At 40.3% G+C, this 23,402-nt stretch overlaps 1 protein-coding gene and 1 long non-coding RNA gene across 2 annotated transcripts; both read left to right on the forward strand.

Moving 5' to 3' along the window:
* The first annotated feature begins 670 nt into the window (after positions 1–670).
* LOC141588210 (uncharacterized) lies at positions 671–2,614 on the forward strand. Its single transcript, XM_074409665.1, has one exon. It carries the CDS (start codon positions 671–673, stop codon positions 2,612–2,614), a length of 1,944 nt encoding a protein of 647 aa, XP_074265766.1.
* A 12,503-nt stretch (positions 2,615–15,117) lies between these two features.
* On the forward strand, positions 15,118–16,013 carry LOC141658785 (uncharacterized). The gene is made up of 2 exons (XR_012549422.1): positions 15,118–15,470; positions 15,763–16,013. It is a non-coding gene; the product is annotated as an uncharacterized LOC141658785 (long non-coding RNA).
* The last annotated feature ends 7,389 nt before the right edge of the window (positions 16,014–23,402 follow it).

Consider the following 23,402-nt stretch of genomic DNA (forward strand, 5'->3'; position numbering starts at 1 on the left):
AGCTCCCCTCATAGCAATTACAGGACCGGGGCACCTCGACAGAATACAAGGAGCCCCCTTCAGAGGAATTGGACCAGATACACCTGGACAAGGAACACCCAGATAGGACAGTACTGATTGGGGCAACTTGCAGTGAAGAGCTGCGCAGCCAGCTGATTCAATTTCTGAAAACCAACATGGACTGCTTCGCTTGGTCCCACAATGATATGGTAGGGATAGACCCATCCGTTATTTCGCATAAGTTAAGCGTTAACCCAAGCTGCACCCCAGTACAACAGAAGAGAAGAAAATTTGCGGCAGAACGAAATGAAATCATTAATAAAGAAGTAGACAGTCTTTTGGCAGCAGGTAAAATTAGAGAAGTTAGCTAACCTGAATGGCTTTCTAACGTGGTAGTCGTGCCCAAAAAGAACGGCAAATGGAGGGTGTATGTAGACTTCACAGATTTAAACAAAGCTTGTCCCAAGGACCCCTTTCCACTGCCACATATCGATTCAATGGTGGACGCTACTGCGGGACACGAGGTACTCACTTTCCTCGACGCCTGGATCGGTTACAATCAGATCAAGAGAAAACGGCATTCATGTCTGAAAGAGGCATATATTGTTACAAGGTCATGCCCTTTGGCCTAAAGAACGCTGGGTCCACTTGCCAACGGTTGGTGGATAAGATGTTCAAGCAGCAAATAGGAAAGACCATGGAAGTATACATAGACGACATGGTGGTGAAATCCAAAAAAGCAGAAATGTACATGGAGCACTTGGCAGACACCTTCCAAACATTAAGGGAGTTTAAAATGAAACTTAATCCGTCCAAGTGTTCGTTTGGAGTATCCTCGGGAAAATTCTTAGGGTATATGGTGACCCAGAGAGGAATTGAAGCAAGCAAAGAACAGATAAAAGCAATACTCCAGCTGGAACCACCACGGAAACCAAAGGATGTGCAGAGGCTGGCAGGGAAGGTGGCGGCACTAAACAGATTCATATCAAGGGCTTCAGATAGATGCAAGTTGTTCTATGATATATTGAGGAAGAGTCAGAAATTCGAATGGACCGAGCAACATGAAAAGGCATTCGCGGAACTCAAAAGCTATCTAAGCACGCCACCGTTACTCGCAAAGCCGGAGCAAGGGGAGCCACTATTCCTATACCTGTCAGTCACGGAAGCAGCGGTAAGCGCGGTCTTGGTCAAAGAACAAGAAGGAGTGCAGAATCCCGTGTATTACATTAGCAAGTCTCTGCTTCCTGCAGAGACCAGGTACACTTCTTTTGAAAAACTAGCATTGGCTTTGGTTACTGCTTCCTATAAACTGCGGCCGTACTTTGAATCTCACGCCATCCATGTAATAACCAACTACCCGCTAAAGACTATTATGAGAAAGCCTGAACTTTCGGGTAGAATGACAAAATGGTCAGTACATCTTAGTGGGTATGACTTACAATTCGAACCCAGAACAGCGATAAAATCTCAGGCCCTAGCAGATTTCGTCTCTGACTTCTGCCCTGCTACCCGTGGGGAGGCAGAAGAAGGAATGCTGGCGATAACAGGGAGTCAGGATGGTGAGATCTGGACCCTATACATTGACGGAGCCTCAAACGCCAGGGGGGCTGGTGTGGGGTTGGTCCTTCGGTCACCTAAAGGAGATATGATAGTACAAGCTATTAGGTGTGAGTTCAAGGCAACCAACAACGAGGCCGAGTATGAAGCCCTTATACTTGGGATTCAGATGGCGTCAGGGCTTAAGGTAAGGAACCTGAGGGTATACAGTGACTCCTTACTTGTGGTAAATCATGTAAACAACGAATACGTGGCGCGTGATTCAGAGATGATAGCCTACTTGAAGATAGCCACAGAGCAAAAGTCAAAGTTTAGAACGTTCAAGATAACTCAGGTGCCGCGAGATCAGAACGTGGAAGCAAACGCCCTGGCAACGTTAGGGGCCACCTTCCAGCCTACAGAACTATCAAACATACCTATCACCCATGTGTTGACTCCAGCTATCCAGAAAGAGCCAGATCAGAATCAGGTGAAAGAGGATGTAAACATGCAGTGTACACAGGAAGCCAGGACGCTAGTTTCCACAGTAGGACAGCAGGATGCAGATTGGAGGGTTCCATACCTAAATTGGCTAAGGGATGGGACACTCCCCGAGGACAGAAAGGAAACACAAAGTTTCAGAATAAAAGCTTCCAAGTATATCATGATTGATAACATTCTCTTCAGAAAGTCACTGGCAGGACCATACCTCAGGTGCTTGAGCAAAGAGGAGGCAGAAACAGTACTGCGGGATGTACACGGCGGAGAATGCGGGAACCATGCTGGAGGACGAAGTCTGTCAAACAAAATCTTGAGACAGGGGTATTTCTGGCCCACCATGCGCGCAGATGCCGTAAATCATGCCAAACGCTGTGAGTCATGTCAAAAGGCGGCTCCAGCAATCCACCAGCCAGCGGAACCAATGCATCCGATTATCTCTCCATGGCCATTCATGATGTGGGGCATGGACATAGTGGGTAAGCTGCCCAGGGCTCCAGGAAACAGAGTGTATATGCTAGTTATGACCGACTACTTCTCAAAGTGGATTGAAGCAGAGGCAATGACAGAGGTAAAATAACAGCAGGTGATCTCTTTCATCAAGCGCAACATCATAAGCAGATTTGGGATACCATCCGAAATCATATGCGACAATGGGTCCCAGTTCATATCAGATAACGCTGAGGGCTTCTGTGCACGATGGAACATAACGCTGAGAAAGTCAGCCCCCAGATATCCGCAAACCAACGGCCAGGCCAAGTCTAGCAATAAAATCATTGTGGAGAACCTCAGAAAACGGCTGGAAGAGTTGGGGGGAAAATGGGCAGATGAACTACCATTAGTACTCTAGTCAGACAGAACAACACCGAAAATGGCAAGAGGCTAAACTCCATTTAGCCTCGTATACAGAGCAGAGGCAGTGATACCCTCAGAAGTTCTGGTGCCCACGCACAGGTACGGTTGTCAGACGGCAGAGCAGAACAAGGTCGAAATGGCTCAGAGCCTGGACACAGTTGATGAGCTGCGAGAAAGTGCCTACATACGTATGGCGTCGTACAAACAATCTGTAGCAAGGACATATAACAAAAATGTCAAGATCAGGACCCTTGAAGTGGGAGACCTCGTACTCAGAAGGGTATTCGAAAATACCAAGAACCACAAAGCAGGCAAGTTTGCCTACAAATGGGAGGGGCCATATCAGGTCGAAAGCATTGTCAAAAATGGAGCATACAGGTTAATGACCATGCACGGTCAGATCCTGGATAAACCCTGGAACATTCGCCACTTGAAACGGTACTTTGTCTGACAAAGTGCCAAAACTTTAGTGTACAAAGGACCTTTCGAAAGTCCGTGAAGCAGAAAAAAAAAAAACAAAAAAGAAAAAACAAAAGGAGGGGAGGGGGTTAGTATATGCCTTAGGTATTGGTGTGTTTCAGGAAACTTTTTTCTTTTGTTTTCCTTAGTTTTTCTTTTAAAGTCAAATAGAGTCGTTTTTAAACCAAGTAGTCCAGGCTGTGGCTTCCTGGATCCAGATGTTGCCCTGGAACACCATGAGATAGCACCAGGTAATTTGCACTACTTTGGACTTTATAATGCTTCTACGAGGAAAGGCTTTTATACTAATGTTGGTTACTTGTCAGACGAGGAACACTTTGAGGGTCCAGCCCCTGCCATGTGAGGCTGCGGAGACGTTTATCTTAAGTCAAGCCACATGGGGAGCATACGCCGAGGTAGCGCGCAGGGTACGGCATACTAAGACCACCCATACTTTAACGTTAACTCAGTAATTCCATAGCTATGTCGTAGAGCAAAACGTGCACGCACAGATTTCAAACGTCTGGAACCACAAGGAACGCAACATTCCTTGTTAGTCAGAAACATTCAATGAAGGTATGCTCCAGTCAGCTAACCCTAGTGATAAGATATTTTACGTCATGGGTAAAATATGTTATCAGAAACCTGTCACCAGATACAGGGCTGTGCACCTGGAACCAGGTCAGCTACCTGGGTACACCTATGTGGAATTGCAACTCCAGAAATCAATGGCAAAAAACGCAAGTTAACAAGAAGGGCCTAAAACCTGGGCCCAGAACTACTTTAAGTTAAGGCACCTGCTACCTATAGCAGGCGCCATCAGAGTTTAAAGCCTGCATACCACCAGGCGCAAAACGGGCCAAAATGAAAAAACGAAAAGAGAGTTTTTTACAAACTTGCGCCACACAGGGTCAAGTCCCCAGACAATTTAAACTGAAATTTTAAGAGAGGTCAATCCTCTCAACAACTGCATCCTGACCAGTGCTCTGAAAGTGTATTGGCCGTGCCCCAATGACCGACACTCGAACCTATGGGCCAGATCTGACAGTCCAATTTCGGCACCCAGACTGTTGTTCAAAGCAACAGTAGACAAGAGAATCCTCCATGCATAGGGGGCAATTTGGGCCATGGGGAGAGAGTTCAGGCAGATGAACTCTTGAATCATCGGAGGGAAGGAAAATTTAAGACCAAGGACGAAAGGGTAAGTATATAAGCAGATCCACCCCGCACGAAAGGCGTCTGCTTTCTGACCGGGTTTGGGGATGAGGATCACCACATCGTCGCCTAGCCTAAGCAAAGCTTTGATCCTAGGGATGTCCTCTTGGGTTAGGTGAGAATCACCGGAATGTGGTTTTTTGAGGACTCCCTGCAGAGGGAAGTCATCGTCCTCTACGAGGTCAATGGTGGCGGATGAGGATGATGTGAGACGAGTTTTTGCCATGATAAACAAGGAGAGAAAAGCAAAGAGTACCTGAAGAGGCGGGAGGAGGCGGCGCTGACAGTGAAAGAACGCTGAAAAGGGAGGATTTGGGGAGACGGAAGTTTTGAAGATTTTGAGGAAATGAAATGATGATGAAAGAGAAAAAGAGGGGCGGGTGAGATTAAATAAGAGAGGGTAGTTGGGGTTTTGAAAAATGTGAATTGAAATGGAGTATGCAAGAAGTCACTCAACGATACACTGCAATTTCCCGCTCAAATAATTAGGGTTGCACTTTCGCGGAAAATTGGGGGCAAACTGTTAGGCCCAAAATCTGGATATGGGCTGACTTGGGACAGCAGGCCTGGAAGCATTGTGGGACGCAGGATATCAGGAAGCCAGGGTGACAGCATCAGCAAGCAGCGCAGGACGTGGGCTTTAAACCGCATAGAAGAAGCATACGAGAGTCCTGACACTTACCATATCCAAGGAAGGAAAGTCCTATTAGGTGTCAAATTAGGAATAACTTGGAGGAAAAGCAAGAAACCCTAACTCACCGAGCTCCCCTATATAAAGAGCCCTAGTGCAGAGAAGAAGGATCATCGAAGAATACAAGAATATACCCTAGCATCCATAGCAAACGCACGAACTGTATTTCCTCCCGAATTATAGTGAAAATATTGGTGGGATTCCGTCTCCCCCGCGGTTGTTTCCCAAATTGGGTTTTTCCGCGTCACCAAAATTGCTTGTGTTCTTTATTTACATTGCACATACAGGTTAACATACAACAAACGATCAAATCATAATACGAACCTAACGCTAAGACCACTTTAACCCTAAATTGCTAGAAATTTACCAAAACAACGCATATTAAGAAAAATTATTAAAGAATGAAAAAATAATAAAAGAGTTGTAAGTGAGGTAAAAAGAATGATTAAAAAAATGAAAAAATAATAATAAAGATGTAAGTGGGGTGAAAAGAATGATTAAAGAATGAAAAAGGTAGTCCAAATAAGGAAAGAAGAGAAATGGAGTGAAAATAGATAATTTACCAAAAAGGGGAAATAGGGTGAAAATAGGAAAGTGGGGGGAATATAACTTTGAATAAGCTAAAAAAAATACATATAAGCTCATCAGCTTGATTTGTTTTACCTTAATTATACTATGGTCATATACAACTGAATGTATAATCATATTTGTACATGAGAGGTGTTGCGCAATATTGGGGTCACTTTGATAGGTTCTGGAGCAGGCCTTGAGGTGGATCTCCTTCTTGAGGAGGCAGGGGAGTTAAAGGAATCAGCAGTTCTTTTCCTGGCATGTTGGATCAGGATCTCAGAGGCAGACGGTTTAGCACTTCGCAGCGGGCACCAGGACGCAAGAAATCGAATGGAGAGCCAGTGGGTAAGGAAGCTTTTGGAGGTCAAGAGAGGGTATTTACCAGAAGACATGGTTTGTTCAGTGGCGGAATCGTCTAAACCAGAGAGCAGGAGGGGAAACAGTCTACGGTCTTCAGGGATGGAGAAAAGCTTGGCAACAGAAATTGCTTCGTCTTCAGATTTCTCAGGGTTCTTGAGTTCTACGTCAAATCAAAGAGTAAGAACAGTGAGCGACAGGGGCAATCAAGAATAAACATGCAAAATATACTTACTCTTAGCAAGAACCCAGTTCTCGAACAAGTAATCAGCGTGAATGGGAAGAGATTCAAGCTTGACATAGAAGAAATCCTCATACCACCCGTCGTCCTTCCCTTTAGCAGCCGACTGAAGAAAATTTTCAGTCTTCTCCACAGCCCTGAAAGTGTATTGGCCGTGCCCCAATGACCGACACTCGAACCTATGGGCCGATCCGACAATCCAATTTCGGCACCCGTGATCGTTGTTCAAAGCAACAGTAGACAAGAGAATCCTCCATGCATAGGGGGCAATTTGGGCCATGGGGAGAGAGTTCAGGCAGATGAACTCTTGAATCATCGGAGGGAAGGAAAATTTAAGACCAAGGACGAAAGGGTAAGTATATAAGCAGATCCACCCCGCACGAAAGGCGTCTGCTTTCTGACCGGGTTTGGGGATGAGGATCACCACATCGTCGCCTAGCCTAAGCAAAGCTTTGATCCTAGGGATGTCCTCTTGGGTTAGGTGAGAATCACCGGAATGTGGTTTTTTGAGGACTCCCTGCAGAGGGAAGTCATCGTCCTCTACGAGGTCAATGGTGGCGGATGAGGATGATGTGAGACGAGTTTTTGCCATGATAAACAAGGAGAGAAAAGCAAAGAGTACCTGAAGAGGCGGGAGGAGGAGGCTACGATGATGTGAAAGAACGCCGAAAAGGGAGGATTTGGGGAGACGGAAGTTTTGAAGATTTTGAGGAAATGAAATGATGATGAAAGAGAAAAAGAGGGGCGGGTGAGATTAAATAAGAGAGGGTAGTTGGGGTTTTGAAAAATGTGAATTGAAATGGAGTATGCAAGAAGTCACTCAACGATACACTGCAATTTCCCGCTCAAATAATTAGGGTTGCACTTTCGCGGAAAATTGGGGGCAAACTGTTAGGCCCAAAATCTGGATATGGGCTGACTTGGGACAGCAGGCCTGGAAGCATTGTGGGACGCAGGATATCAGGAAGCCGGGGTGACAAAGATCGCAAAGCCGCAGACGTGGGCTTTAAACCGCATAGAAGAAGCATACGAGAGTCCTGACACTTACCATATCCAAGGAAGGAAAGTCCTATTAGGTGTCAAATTAGGAATAACTTGGAGGAAAAGCAAGAAACCCTAACTCACCGAGCTCCCCTATATAAAGAGCCCTAGTGCAGAGAAGAAGGATCGTCGAAGAATACAAGAATATACCCTAGCATCCATAGCAAACGCACGAACTGTATTTCCTCCCGAATTATAGTGAAAATATTGGTGGGATTCCGTCTCCCCCGCGGTTGTTTCCCAAATTGGGTTTTTCCGCGTCACCAAAATTGCTTGTGTTCTTTATTTACATTGCACATACAGGTTAACATACAACAAACGATCAAATCATAATACGAACCTAACGCTAAGACCACTTTAACCCTAAATTGCTAGAAATTTACCAAAACAACGCATATTAAGAAAAATTATTAAAGAATGAAAAAATAATAAAAGAGTTGTAAGTGAGGTAAAAAGAATGATTAAAAAAATGAAAAAATAATAATAAAGATGTAAGTGGGGTGAAAAGAATGATTAAAGAATGAAAAAGGTAGTCCAAATAAGGAAAGAAGAGAAATGGAGTGAAAATAGATAATTTACCAAAAAGGGGAAATAGGGTGAAAATAGGAAAGTGGGGGGAATATAACTTTGAATAAGCTAAAAAAAATACATATAAGCTCATCAGCTTGATTTGTTTTACCTTAATTATACTATGGTCATATACAACTGAATGTATAATCATATTTGTACATGAGAGGTGTTGCGCAATATTGGGGTCACTTTGATAGGTTCTGGAGCAGGCCTTGAGGTGGATCTCCTTCTTGAGGAGGCAGGGGAGTTAAAGGAATCAGCAGTTCTTTTCCTGGAATGTTGGATCAGGATCTCAGAGGCAGACGGTTTAGCACTTCCTGCAGTGGCACCAGGACGCAAGAAATCAGAATGGAGAGCCAGTGGGTAAGGAAGCTTTTGGAGGTCAAGAGAGGGTATTTACCAGAAGACATGGTTTCTTCAGTGGCGGAATCGTCTAAACCAGAGAGCAGGAGGGGAAACAGTCTACGGTCTTCAGGGATGGAGAAAAGCTTGGCAACAGAAATTGCTTCGTCTTCAGATTTCTCAGGGTTCTTGAGTTCTGCGTCAAATCAAAGAGTAAGAACAGTGAGCGACAGGGGCAATCAAGAATAAACATGCAAAATATACTTACTCTTAGCAAGAACCCAGTTCTCGAACAAGTAATCAGCGTGAATGGGAAGAGATTCAAGCATGACATAGAAGAAATCCTCATACCACCCGTCGTCCTTCCCTTTAGCAGCCGACTGAAGAAAATTTTCAGTCTTCTCCACAGCCCTGAAAGTGTATTGGCCGTGCCCCAATGACCGACACTCGAACCTATGGGCCAGATCTGACAGTCCAATTTCGGCACCCAGACTGTTGTTCAAAGCAACAGTAGACAAGAGAATCCTCCATGCATAGGGGGCAATTTGGGCCATGGGGAGAGAGTTCAGGCAGATGAACTCTTGAATCATCGGAGGGAAGGAAAATTTAAGACCAAGGACGAAAGGGTAAGTATATAAGCAGATCCACCCCGCACGAAAGGCGTCTGCTTTCTGACCGGGTTTGGGGATGAGGATCACCACATCGTCGCCTAGCCTAAGCAAAGCTTTGATCCTAGGGATGTCCTCTTGGGTTAGGTGAGAATCACCGGAATGTGGTTTTTTGAGGACTCCCTGCAGAGGGAAGTCATCGTCCTCTACGAGGTCAATGGTGGCGGATGAGGATGATGTGAGACGAGTTTTTGCCATGATAAACAAGGAGAGAAAAGCAAAGAGTACCTGAAGAGGCGGGAGGAGGCGGCGCTGACAGTGAAAGAACGCTGAAAAGGGAGGATTTGGGGAGACGGAAGTTTTGAAGATTTTGAGGAAATGAAATGATGATGAAAGAGAAAAAGAGGGGCGGGTGAGATTAAATAAGAGAGGGTAGTTGGGGTTTTGAAAAATGTGAATTGAAATGGAGTATGCAAGAACTTACTCAACGATACACTGCAATTTCCCCCTCAAATAATTAGGGTTGCACTTTCGCGGAAAATTGGGGGCAAACTGTTAGGCCCAAAATCGGATATGGGCGACTTGGGACAAGCAGCCCGGAAGCATTGTGGGACGCAGGATATCGAAGCTGGGTGACAAAGATCAGCAAAGCGCACAGACGTGGGCTTTAAACCGCATAGAAGAAGCATACGAGAGTCCTGACACTTACCATATCCAAGGAAGGAAAGTCCTATTAGGTGTCAAATTAGGAATAACTTGGAGGAAAAGCAAGAAACCCTAACTCACCGAGCTCCCCTATATAAAGAGCCCTAGTGCAGAGAAGAAGGATCGTCGAAGAATACAAGAATATACCCTAGCATCCATAGCAAACGCACGAACTGTATTTCCTCCCGAATTATAGTGAAAATATTGGTGGGATTCCGTCTCCCCCGCGGTTGTTTCCCAAATTGGGTTTTTCCGCGTCACCAAAATTGCTTGTGTTCTTTATTTACATTGCACATACAGGTTAACATACAACAAACGATCAAATCATAATACGAACCTAACGCTAAGACCACTTTAACCCTAAATTGCTAGAAATTTACCAAAACAACGCATATTAAGAAAAATTATTAAAGAATGAAAAAATAATAAAAGAGTTGTAAGTGAGGTAAAAAGAATGATTAAAAAAATGAAAAAATAATAATAAAGATGTAAGTGGGGTGAAAAGAATGATTAAAGAATGAAAAAGGTAGTCCAAATAAGGAAAGAAGAGAAATGGAGTGAAAATAGATAATTTACCAAAAAGGGGAAATAGGGTGAAAATAGGAAAGTGGGGGGAATATAACTTTGAATAAGCTAAAAAAAATACATATAAGCTCATCAGCTTGATTTGTTTTACCTTAATTATACTATGGTCATATACAACTGAATGTATAATCATATTTGTACATGAGAGGTGTTGCGCAATATTGGGGTCACTTTGATAGGTTCTGGAGCAGGCCTTGAGGTGGATCTCCTTCTTGAGGAGGCAGGGGAGTTAAAGGAATCAGCAGTTCTTTTCCTGGCATGTTGGATCAGGATCTCAGAGGCAGACGGTTTAGCACTTCCTGCAGTGGCACCAGGACGCAAGAAATCAGAATGGAGAGCCAGTGGGTAAGGAAGCTTTTGGAGGTCAAGAGAGGGTATTTACCAGAAGACATGGTTTGTTCAGTGGCGGAATCGTCTAAACCAGAGAGCAGGAGGGGAAACAGTCTACGGTCTTCAGGGATGGAGAAAAGCTTGGCAACAGAAATTGCTTCGTCTTCAGATTTCTCAGGGTTCTTGAGTTCTGCGTCAAATCAAAGAGTAAGAACAGTGAGCGACAGGGGCAATCAAGAATAAACATGCAAAATATACTTACTCTTAGCAAGAACCCAGTTCTCGAACAAGTAATCAGCGTGAATGGGAAGAGATTCAAGCTTGACATAGAAGAAATCCTCATACCACCCGTCGTCCTTCCCTTTAGCAGCCGACTGAAGAAAATTTTCAGTCTTCTCCACAGCCCTGAAAGTGTATTGGCCGTGCCCCAATGACCGACACTCGAACCTATGGGCCGATCCGACACCAATTTCGGCACCCAGACTGTTGTTCAAAGCAACAGTAGACAAGAGAATCCTCCATGCATAGGGGGCAATTTGGGCCATGGGGAGAGAGTTCAGGCAGATGAACTCTTGAATCATCGGAGGGAAGGAAAATTTAAGACCAAGGACGAAAGGGTAAGTATATAAGCAGATCCACCCCGCACGAAAGGCGTCCGTTTCGACCGGGTTTGGGGATGAGGATCACCACATCGTCGCCTAGCCTAAGCAAAGCTTTGATCCTAGGGATGTCCTCTTGGGTTAGGTGAGAATCACCGGAATGTGGTTTTTTGAGGACTCCCTGCAGAGGGAAGTCATCGTCCTCTACGAGGTCAATGGTGGCGGATGAGGATGATGTGAGACGAGTTTTTGCCATGATAAACAAGGAGAGAAAAGCAAAGAGTACCTGAAGAGGCGGGAGGAGGCGGCGCTGACAGTGAAAGAACGCTGAAAAGGGAGGATTTGGGGAGACGGAAGTTTTGAAGATTTTGAGGAAATGAAATGATGATGAAAGAGAAAAAGAGGGGCGGGTGAGATTAAATAAGAGAGGGTAGTTGGGGTTTTGAAAAATGTGAATTGAAATGGAGTATGCAAGAAGTCACTCAACGATACACTGCAATTTCCCGCTCAAATAATTAGGGTTGCACTTTCGCGGAAAATTGGGGGCAAACTGTTAGGCCCAAAATCTGGATATGGGCTGACTTGGGACAGCAGGCCTGGAAGCATTGTGGGACGCAGGATATCAGGAAGCCAGGGTGACAAAGCATCAGCAAGCAGCGCAGGACGTGGGCTTTAAACCGCATAGAAGAAGCATACGAGAGTCCTGACACTTACCATATCCAAGGAAGGAAAGTCCTATTAGGTGTCAAATTAGGAATAACTTGGAGGAAAAGCAAGAAACCCTAACTCACCGAGCTCCCCTATATAAAGAGCCCTAGTGCAGAGAAGAAGGATCGTCGAAGAATACAAGAATATACCCTAGCATCCATAGCAAACGCACGAACTGTATTTCCTCCCGAATTATAGTGAAAATATTGGTGGGATTCCGTCTCCCCCGCGGTTGTTTCCCAAATTGGGTTTTTCCGCGTCACCAAAATTGCTTGTGTTCTTTATTTACATTGCACATACAGGTTAACATACAACAAACGATCAAATCATAATACGAACCTAACGCTAAGACCACTTTAACCCTAAATTGCTAGAAATTTACCAAAACAACGCATATTAAGAAAAATTATTAAAGAATGAAAAAATAATAAAAGAGTTGTAAGTGAGGTAAAAAGAATGATTAAAAAAATGAAAAAATAATAATAAAGATGTAAGTGGGGTGAAAAGAATGATTAAAGAATGAAAAAGGTAGTCCAAATAAGGAAAGAAGAGAAATGGAGTGAAAATAGATAATTTACCAAAAAGGGGAAATAGGGTGAAAATAGGAAAGTGGGGGGAATATAACTTTGAATAAGCTAAAAAAAATACATATAAGCTCATCGACTTGATTTGTTTTACCTTAATTATACTATGGTCATATACAACTGAATGTATAATCATATTTGTACATGAGAGGTGTTGCGCAATATTGGGGTCACTTTGATAGGTTCTGGAGCAGGCCTTGAGGTGGATCTCCTTCTTGAGGAGGCAGGGGAGTTAAAGGAATCGCAGCTTCTTTCCGGCATGTTGGATCGGGATCTCGAGGCAGACGGTTTAGCACTTCCTGCAGGGCACCGGGACGCAAGAAATCGAATGGAGAGCCGTGGGTAAGGAAGCTTTTGGAGGTCAAGAGAGGGTATTTACCAGAAGACATGGTTTGTTCAGTGGCGGAATCGTCTAAACCAGAGAGAGAGGGGAAACATCTACGGTCTTCGTGGATGGAGAAAAGCTTGGCAAAAGAAATTGCTTCGTCTTGATTTCTCGGGGTTCTTGAGTTCTGCGTCAAATCAAAGAGTAAGAACAAGTGAGCGACATGGGGGCAATCAAGAATAAACATGCAAAATATACTTACTCTTAGCAAGAACCCAGTTCTCGAACAAGTAATCAGCGTGAATGGGAAGAGATTCAAGCTTGACATAGAAGAAATCCTCATACCACCCGTCGTCCTTCCCTTTAGCCGATCAAGAAAATTTTCGTCTTCTCCTGACCACGAAAGTGTATTGGCCGTGCCCCAATGACCGACACTCGAACCTATGGGCCGAGATCCGATGTCCAATTTGGCACCCAGATCGTTGTTCAAAGCAACAAAGAGACAAGAGAATCCTCCATGCATAGGGGGCAATTTGGGCCATGGGGAGAGAGTTCAGCGAGATGAACTCTTGAATCATCGGAGGGAAGGAAAATTTAAGACCAAGGACGAAAGGGTAAGTATATAAGCAGATCCACCCCGCACGAAAGGCGCCGCTTCGACCGGGTTTGGGGATGAGGATCACCACATCGTCGCCTAGCCTAAGCAAAGCTTTGATCCTAGGGATGTCCTCTTGGGTTAGGTGAGAATCACCGGAATGTGGTTTTTTGAGGACTCCTGCGAGAGGGAAGTCATCGTCCTCTACGAGGTCAATGGTGGCGGATGAGGATGATGTGAGACGAGTTTTTGCCATGATAAACAAGGAGAGAAAAGCAAAGAGTACCTGAAGAGGCGGGAGGAGGCGGCGCTGACAGTGAAAGAACGCTGAAAAGGGAGGATTTGGGGAGACGGAAGTTTTGAAGATTTTGAGGAAATGAAATGATGATGAAAGAGAAAAAGAGGGGCGGGTGAGATTAAATAAGAGAGGGTAGTTGGGGTTTTGAAAAATGTGAATTGAAATGGAGTATGCAAGAAGTCACTCAACGATACATCGCAATTTCCCGCTCAAATAATTAGGGTTGCACTTTCGCGGAAAATTGGGGGCAAACTGTTAGGCCCAAAATCTGGATATGGGCGACTTGGGACAAGAAAGCCTGGAAGCATTGTGGGACGCAGGATATCAGGAAGCCAGTGGTGACAAGATCAAGAAGCAGCGCGCAGACGTGGGCTTTAAACCGCATAGAAGAAGCATACGAGAGTCCTGACACTTACCATATCCAAGGAAGGAAAGTCCTATTAGGTGTCAAATTAGGAATAACTTGGAGGAAAAGCAAGAAACCCTAACTCACCGAGCTCCCCTATATAAAGAGCCCTAGTGCAGAGAAGAAGGATCGTCGAAGAATACAAGAATATACCCTAGCATCCATAGCAAACGCACGAACTGTATTTCCTCCCGAATTATAGTGAAAATATTGGTGGGATTCCGTCTCCCCCGCGGTTGTTTCCCAAATTGGGTTTTTCCGCGTCACCAAAATTGCTTGTGTTCTTTATTTACATTGCACATACAGGTTAACATACAACAAACGATCAAATCATAATACGAACCTAACGCTAAGACCACTTTAACCCTAAATTGCTAGAAATTTACCAAAACAACGCATATTAAGAAAAATTATTAAAGAATGAAAAAATAATAAAAGAGTTGTAAGTGAGGTAAAAAGAATGATTAAAAAAATGAAAAAATAATAATAAAGATGTAAGTGGGGTGAAAAGAATGATTAAAGAATGAAAAAGGTAGTCCAAATAAGGAAAGAAGAGAAATGGAGTGAAAATAGATAATTTACCAAAAAGGGGAAATAGGGTGAAAATAGGAAAGTGGGGGGAATATAACTTTGAATAAGCTAAAAAAAATACATATAAGCTCATCAGCTTGATTTGTTTTACCTTAATTATACTATGGTCATATACAACTGAATGTATAATCATATTTGTACATGAGAGGTGTTACGTACTCACAACCTATGTTCAACGACAGAATCTGATCCTTAGTCTCCCAACATTTTTTTTGTAAGATCAATCACTCGATTACCAAAATCACCCCGAGTGACACACTCGACAATGTCCTAATTCAGATGAGATAAATCCACAACAGCCAACACTTAGAAACTGTAGCAATTATTGGGTGTTTTTTTAAACTGTAAAGTGAAACTTCCTACGAATATAGCTTTTCCACACGTAGAGAGTCAAATGACTACTACAACTACGCAGTTGTTGGGATGTATCGTCCCCTATTATAAATCTACTCTAAAAACATGTGCATTTCTCCCACTGAGCTCAAAAGTTATAATCCCATACTTCTATCACATAATATAAGCTACTTACTTCGAAGAGAAAATCCACAAAAACAAGAGCAAAAATCAAATTTTACAAAATTAGTTTTCTTTGTAAAATCATGAAGAACTTAATAATGTTCAACAAACGTAGGGTTCAAATTTCTGGCCTTAAAAATTCTTCTCCTGCTTCCAAAAAAGACCTTAAAAGCAATAAAACTATGAACCCTACTGAAAATTCTATCTCCATCACAAAGACTGAACAAATACTTATCACAAATAATGTAAGTATTTAGTCCTCTTATTTTTTTTGCTTTTTTATTATCTAATGTCTTTGGCAATCACAATTTATGGTCGAATTCAGAATGTAAAATGAGGGTGTAGAGTGATACTGAGTTTCCGTATTGCAATCACACATGGACATGGTAAGTCCTATACAATTGTATGTGAGAGGATAAATACATAAACTCATCGTCACCTGGTAACACACTATTATTGTTTAGAATATTCGTGAACTTGCGTAGTTATTTTTTTCGACCCTAATTTGGGTTATTGGGTATGATTATGTTTGTGCAGGTTCAGTTGTACAGTGAAAAAATAACGGTACAAAGTAGAGGAGTAAAAGGACACCAAGGAGTAAAAAGACCCCAGCAGAGAAAAACGGTGACAACAGGGAGAGGTGGTCAAGTTCATAAATATAGCGCATGATTATAGGACATTCAATACGGAGTATCTTTTTAAATAAGATCCATTTTATATTAGCTTCAAATTTGTATATAAGATTTATCGTTTCATATAACATTGATTCCATGTCTTTGAATTAATTAGATTTAATCTCTTATTCACTATTCTATTTAAGAAGATTAAATAGTACGGAGTAGTAAAAGTAATTACAATATTAATACGCAGCTAATGATATTTATCGTGTAAAAGCTGCGTTGGCAAATGTGATAAAAGAAACTTGTAAAGTGGAGTTGAATGGAGGAAGTATACATTATTGCAAGTAGTGAATTCTGTAGGAAGTGATTGTATACAGTAGAACAATTTAATTTTTTATGTATTCATACCCGGGTATTAATGAGTTACTTGTTGCTCTAAAATGTATACTCGTCTCTCTAAAATAAATTGAGTTTAAAATACGATCTAAACTATTCTAGTTAAACGAATGCACAGCAGTTTTACGTGGGTATAATGTACACAATTATATTGTTAGGTAAATCCAACGTATCCAACCGTAGTTTAACTACAATATCATCGGCGGATATAAGAATTTCTCTCGCAATAATGCATGAAAGTCTTGTTTGGTAAAACTAACTGAAAATGTAGCTGAAATTTGAAAATGTAGTTGAAAACTGAAAAACTAACTGAAACCTAAAAGGAACTGAAAATTAGAAGCTAATAGGACAATTGATTATTTAAAAAAAATGTTTGACAAACTACCTGAAAGGCAGCAGGTTTTTGGTGAAATAACATAAAATGACATGATAATTATTTAATATTATTGATTGAAGCGGTAAAAAAAAGATTAAATAAGATCAGATAGCTTATATTTCTCAAATGTTACCCTAAGTATCATTTCATTTTAGGTATCTTATTTGATTAAATAAGCTACTTATCAAACACTTGCAGAAAAATAAGGTAGCTAGAATTTTGATCAAAAAAGCTACTTTCTTCAAATAAGTTACATGAAATATATCAAAAGATCTTCTCTAAATCCTAAATCCTCCTTCTCTCTAAAAAAACAAAATCCTAAATCCTCCCCCTTTGCTGCCGCCGGTCACCTCCTTCCTCCCACCGCCACCCATCAACCCCCTACCATGTCGTCGGGGATGGGGTCTCTCAAGACCTTTCTCCGGCGACCCGTCTCCTCTCTTCCGTTTAACTCTCCTCCCCTTTTTTACCCACACCCGGTTCTGGATCGTACGGGTCTGCCCGTTCCTCTCGGTCTGCGTGGTGTATGTGGGCTGTTCGGGTCTTATCGGACGAGTTTGTTGAGGTGGTGTGGCAAGGTGGTGCTTGGATCTGGCGGTGTTGTGGGTTGGTAGGGAGGCGGTGGCTTCCATTTTTTTTCATGTGTTCCGCTTTGTTTCCTTTATGTTTTTGTTTAATTTCCGCTTTCGTTTTTGTTTCGTCTCTCTTTCTGAGGGCTCTGTCCCCGTCTATCGGTGGTGTCCTTCTCTCAGGTTGAGAGCTTTCGTTTTCTGGTTCGTTTGCAGTTTTCTAATAAGTCAGCAGAAGATCAGCGTTGTTATAGCGTTATATGGTTTTACATATTTTGTCCGATTCATGGCTACAATCAATCAGGTCCGAAGAAATGGATACTCGTCAAGGAAGATTCGGAGACCCTCTTATGGATAAAGGCTTTTGCGGCGAATCGATGATAGAGACTCATGGCAAAGTGTTTCATTCTTTGAACAAGAATTTATTTCCTATGGTTGTAATAGATTTGTATCCGATTGAGCTTGACATATGTTGTAGATGTCGTATGACTTTTTATTAATGATAATGATCTTTTCTCAAAAAAATAAAATAAAAAAATAAGTTACCTGAAATGTTTTGCCAAACAGAGCCCAAGGCCCAGTTGGAATATTGTGAAATTTTCAGCATATTCAAAACTTTTAGTATGTTTAACTCACCAATCTACTAATTTAAGTGTTTGGTAAATGACATATTGAAACCGTAGTTTGAGCTTCAATCTACTTGTTTACAGACTTACACTATAGTGCTCCCCCAACATATAATTAATTCACTTTAGTATATAGGTAAAAAATGAATTTGTCAATCATTTACGCATAGATAATTAGATACAACAATTTATTAAACTAAACCCGCTAATTACCAAAAACTTAAATCTGTTAAATGAAATATACTAGTCAAACTTAACAATCCAATCTATCATTTATAATCTATTTACCCCGAAGATCGGGATATCAATTAAGTGGATTGTCCATAATCAGGTTTACGGCTGAAATTATAGACCAAGAAGATGTAAATACTTCATTTCATGTAAATTTGCGAAGAAAAGAAAACATAAGAGTGGTTTGGATATTTGTTTGAGAAGTAACAAAATATTTGCTAATGCCAAAAAGATTAGGAATAAGCATGACATTATGTTTATTTCTTACACGACAAACAACAATAATCAATTAGATTAGTAGTGACACTTAATATGTTTATAGTTGTTGTCCGTATGAACTGATTAAGACAAGATATATAAGTATTCTTGATGAAGCTATGAACACTGAACACGGTTTATAGGAGTTTTTATTAGATTTGATGGATAATCTTGCAAAAATATGTTGCAGGTGACAATATTATAATACAGTTACAAATTACTCCTTGACTTACGACTTATGAGACAATGACAACATAACTTGACTATCTAGCAATAATGAATGTAACACAGAAGATTCTCCAGTAGTTTTGGTACATAGTAAGAGAAGATAGAATATAAAGATCATGTTATTCATTTTGTAATTGCTTGATTGTTTTATTTCATCATAATACATGATAAATACTACGGAGTAGTAGGAATTATGGGATCATAATTCCCATTAACTCCTAATATTAGACGATTCAAATGTCATGATCGGTCTGAATTCTAGGTAAAAGCTTAAATTTATAAGACTATAAAATTTCTAAAAGGGGGATTATAGTAGAGAGAAAACGGAGAAGTTTTCGTCTCAAACTTGCTCACTTAATATCATAATAAGTTGGTTTTTTAAATGCTATCGCCAAATTCGCTCTTAAAGACACTAGCCCTCGAAATGGAAGTTTTAGTTAGGCTCATGCCCCTTCATTTGTACTCCGTAGTTGATTATTGTAATTTGGATTTTATTTCACTTTGTACGACACTAAGTCCCAACCCTCCCCATGATGTACTTGAACCGTTTTCCTCATTTTATTTAATGCACTCATTTCGTCCCAAAAAAATAGACCTACAAAGCTACAATACAAAGAGATAAACCATCAACTAACCTAAGTAGCTAATGCACAACATGTTCCTAAATAATACTAGGTTTTACAATAACTAACATATTTCTCTAATTATTAGGAATCATTTTAAACACTAACTTAATTATAAGAAACATTCTAAACAAATTTTGGAGCAATACTCCAACAAAGACTATATATACATCTTTACAAATAATTGCCTAATAATTTGTAAGAAAGTCTGTATAGTTGAAAATAATATCCTATTGAATTTTAGCGCTTCTTATTACCTCTAAATGGGAAAAAAAAAAAGTCAACTTCAATGGGTGTAGAGCTGTGCGCATGTTAATGTTGCTTAATAAAATAAATTTAATACCACCAAAATGATGGGATTATAAAAGGACCCTTGGAGCATATTTTTCCTAACTCAAATACACAACAAATAAATCATTATTTAGCAATATACAGCGTAGATTAGCAAAGGGTTGATTGTAATATCATGAACAATAATTCAAAAGAAACCAAGAAAATAAGGTTTGATGGAGGATTTTTTCAGCATTTTTATTGCTTTAGAAATTCTTCTCTTTATTCTCCTGCTCCAAAAAATGACCTTAAAACCAACAATATTATGAACCCTAGTGATGACATCGACTCCATCTCCACCACTACCCATGAACAAATTTTCGTCACTAATCATGTAAGTTTATTTTTTTAAAATTTTCTTTTGAATTTATTCTTTTATTAACAATTGCCAACCCCTGTCTTCTACCGTGTATGATCTGACCGATTGTTAGATATGCGAGTACTAATTTTGCTTTTATACGTAGGGCTTTGCTTTATGTAATAATGTATTCCGTTTAATTTAGTTTACGCGTTCGCGACAAAAAACTCTGTAATATATTAAGTTGTAAGCTGGACTATATTGTTCGTTAACTACTATTTCATACGGAGCGAGTAATATCTAAAATAATTTGGCTATATAATTAAATGCGAGCAGGTTCAAGTATACACAGAGAATGCGACGCGGGAGTTAAAACTCAAGGGGCCCCAAGACAGAAATACGGTAACCAAAGGGCGAGGTGGTGCGGTTCACTGATCGTATTATGTATGTATACAAGCTTATGCATACAAGTACAGTTCTCCGTATGTAGATATTGTGTTTATGTTTGTTGCTGTCAGAAATATGTAATCAGTTTGATTGGACCCAAATGATGTTTATGCATGTTAGATTTTAGATCAGTCCTTAATAAATGCTTCTAGTGTTATTACGTTGTACCCTATCTAGGTATTCCCTCCGTCCTAATTAATAATTTACGTTTATTTTATTTTTTCTTCACAAAATAAAGTAAATGTAAACTAATCACTGAGATAGAGGAAGTAATATTTATTCTCAAAAATGTATGGTTTTGATTAATTTCAATAATTAGAACAAGCAACATGTTTGTATATACTTTCTAGTTTCTCCCACTCGTGACAACCCATCGTTTCTCTATAACTAACTTAATAGGCAACTAGCCATTTTATTATCGTTTAGCTATAAAATGAATCACTAACCTCTTTCAAACCATCCTTTACAATAAGAGTACGTACGTATATGAGAAACACATTTCATTTGTAAAGAAAATTCCATCTAAAAACCCAAGTACACAACTCTCACAACATTTGCATCATCATCATCATCATCATCATCATCATCATTGTTTTGTATGGATTTTACGCAAGGTGATGAGACGGTTTTAGTATGTATTAAGAGGGTCGAATTAATGAAGTTCAAGTGACAAATGCGGTCCTTAATGAATTATAATGGTACAATGCTTGAAGTTGTAATGTTGGCGGAACTTGGATCCAAATATTGAAGATGAAGCTGGGAAACGATGAAGAAGAGCTTGTGGGTCGGTTTTGTGTGACAAAGACGGAAGCTAAGCTTGAGGATAAGTAGGCCCGGAGACCTATGAAGATATCTGAGACGTGTGCGCTTAAGGTGCACTAATTGAGCGCGCATAAATAAAAAAGAGAAGGGGCGGCAGCAGCTAGGCGCGACCTACGCGCGACCGACGCGCGACCGACGCGCGACCGATGTGCGACTGAGGCGCGACCTACATTTGACACTGTTTGTGCTTTGGTCGCGTAATTCAAAGATAGTTAAACTCGTGCTTGTTTATTTATTTTACTTGGTTTGTTCCGATTATTATTAGTAGTAGTAATACTTTATTAATTTCCTAATCTAGTTATCTTACCTAATTACTATATAACTTATTATTTCAGTTTTAGAAAGGACTTACACAACTTTTAGAGACAAAAACCCTATTATTGTTATCGCGGACGATGTGTAACTAATCTTTCATCTTGGATTCAAGCGATTGAAGCACTCTAATCCGGTTGTGAGTTTGAATGTTTTAATTTATCTTCTTGATTATTGTGAATTGCTTAGCTCTTAATTATATGAATGTTGATTGATAATTGCTAGATGCGCAACTAGTAGTCGATTTCTTCATTCTATTGTTAGTATTGTTAATTGAATAGGATTTATTGATTAACTTTACACTAGTAACATCTAAGAATTAATATTGAACGGGATACGTTGATATTAGTACTTAGAAGCGATTCACATAAATATCTAAAGTGCAATTGGATTGTATGCGCTATTTATTCTCTATCGAATTCTCTAAATTATATTCTTTTATTGAATTAAACCTTGAACTGGATTGTTAGGTTGTTTAATAGTTAGGTTGATTAAGAACGGGATTCGTTTTAACCGACTATTCGTAAGGAGAATTGGAATTTTACATTTACGATAGAGTAATCAAGATTAGTAATTGAAACCGTCTTACAATGATCAATTGTTATTGAGTGTGGATATATGCTTGGGTCTAAGACCTTTTAAACCATTTGAATTCATCTATTTCATTATTTTCTTAATCTTAGTTCTTTAGTTAATCAAACAAATCAAATCCCCTCCTAAACTGGTTACTTTACTCTGCATTATTACACACATTAGTTAACTTAGTCCTTCTCTGTGGGTTCGACCCTTACTTTCTCTATATTACTGTTTTAGTAGTTTAGTAAGTAAGTGATTATAAATTTACATTTGATAGGCATACGACTTTCAGCCCGTCAAATTTGGCGCCGTTGCCGGGGAAGGCAATAGTTAATTTTTGTGTATTAGTGTAGAGAGTTTTAGTTCGTTAGTTTTGTCTTAGTTTACTTGATAGATAGATGGCTACTAAATATTTTCCCCAATATGAGCATGAACTGTTTTATAAATATTTTAACAGGCTACATGAATATGTTATACGTTGTCGTCATCCTTATCAAACTTGGGAGCTTTGTCATGTAATTTATAATGGCTTGAATAAGGAGACTCTTTGTCATGTTAATTCGTTGAGTAGGGGAGAATTTATTAATGGGTTAAGTTATGAGGAAAAGTGAGAACTTTTTCAATACTTGGCTCATGACACGGAAGAATGGGAGCGATACAATTCACTCTCTATACAACCCCAACCCCATTCTGATACTTTGAATTGTCATGATAACTCATATATGTCTACTGAAGACATGATACGTGCTTATATGGCTGATGTGAATTCCTCTTGTGCTAATGTTAATCCCTCCCCATGTGAGACTAACCTAGTTAGTCAAGATTTAGAGGACTGTGTTGAACAAGTGACTAACTACTTTGATATGCTTGTGACACAAGAAGAACTTGATTCTTATTATATTAAGTGGCAAACTGAGCATGTTGATAAGTTTCATAACCCCAAGCACTCTTATAAAGAGTATGATGTTGACAGTGATGATGATGGTTTTTGGGATGATGAGGAGGATGAATATGGTATGATACATTTTTCACCCCCTTCCCCTGTTCCTATGCTTGTTGACTCATCTTGCACTAATATAGAGATGACACATGTTGATAATTCATTGATGCAAAGTGATTTGAGTAATGTTTCGATCGTTGATAATTTTTCAAATATGATTGTTGAGCATGAGAAAGAGGGGGTGTTTGTGTCATATGATGAGACCATAGTGAGCGGGATGGAAGAAGAGGATATACTTGTTTTTAATAATATGAAAGATGACCTTCCTCTACTTGTTGAATTCATTAGCATGGAGTTTGATAAAAAGGTGGGGGAAGGAGAGGACAAGGTAGTTAATGAGTCTTATATTCACAAGAGGGAATCACCCATTCCACCTTTTGAGACTCAATCTGTGTTAGTCTCTCAAAAATTTTATATTATCCTCATTCCTTACTTGACTATCCCTATATCAACCTCATCATATAA

This window comes from Silene latifolia, chromosome 6, assembly GCF_048544455.1.
Source record: "Silene latifolia isolate original U9 population chromosome 6, ASM4854445v1, whole genome shotgun sequence".
Taxonomy (NCBI): Eukaryota; Viridiplantae; Streptophyta; class Magnoliopsida; order Caryophyllales; family Caryophyllaceae; genus Silene; species Silene latifolia.

Bases quoted from the DNA above. Each gene is read 5' to 3' on its own strand.
- LOC141588210 (XM_074409665.1), top strand. From the start codon at position 671: ATGTTCAAGCAGCAAATAGGAAAGACCATGGAAGTATACATAGACGAC.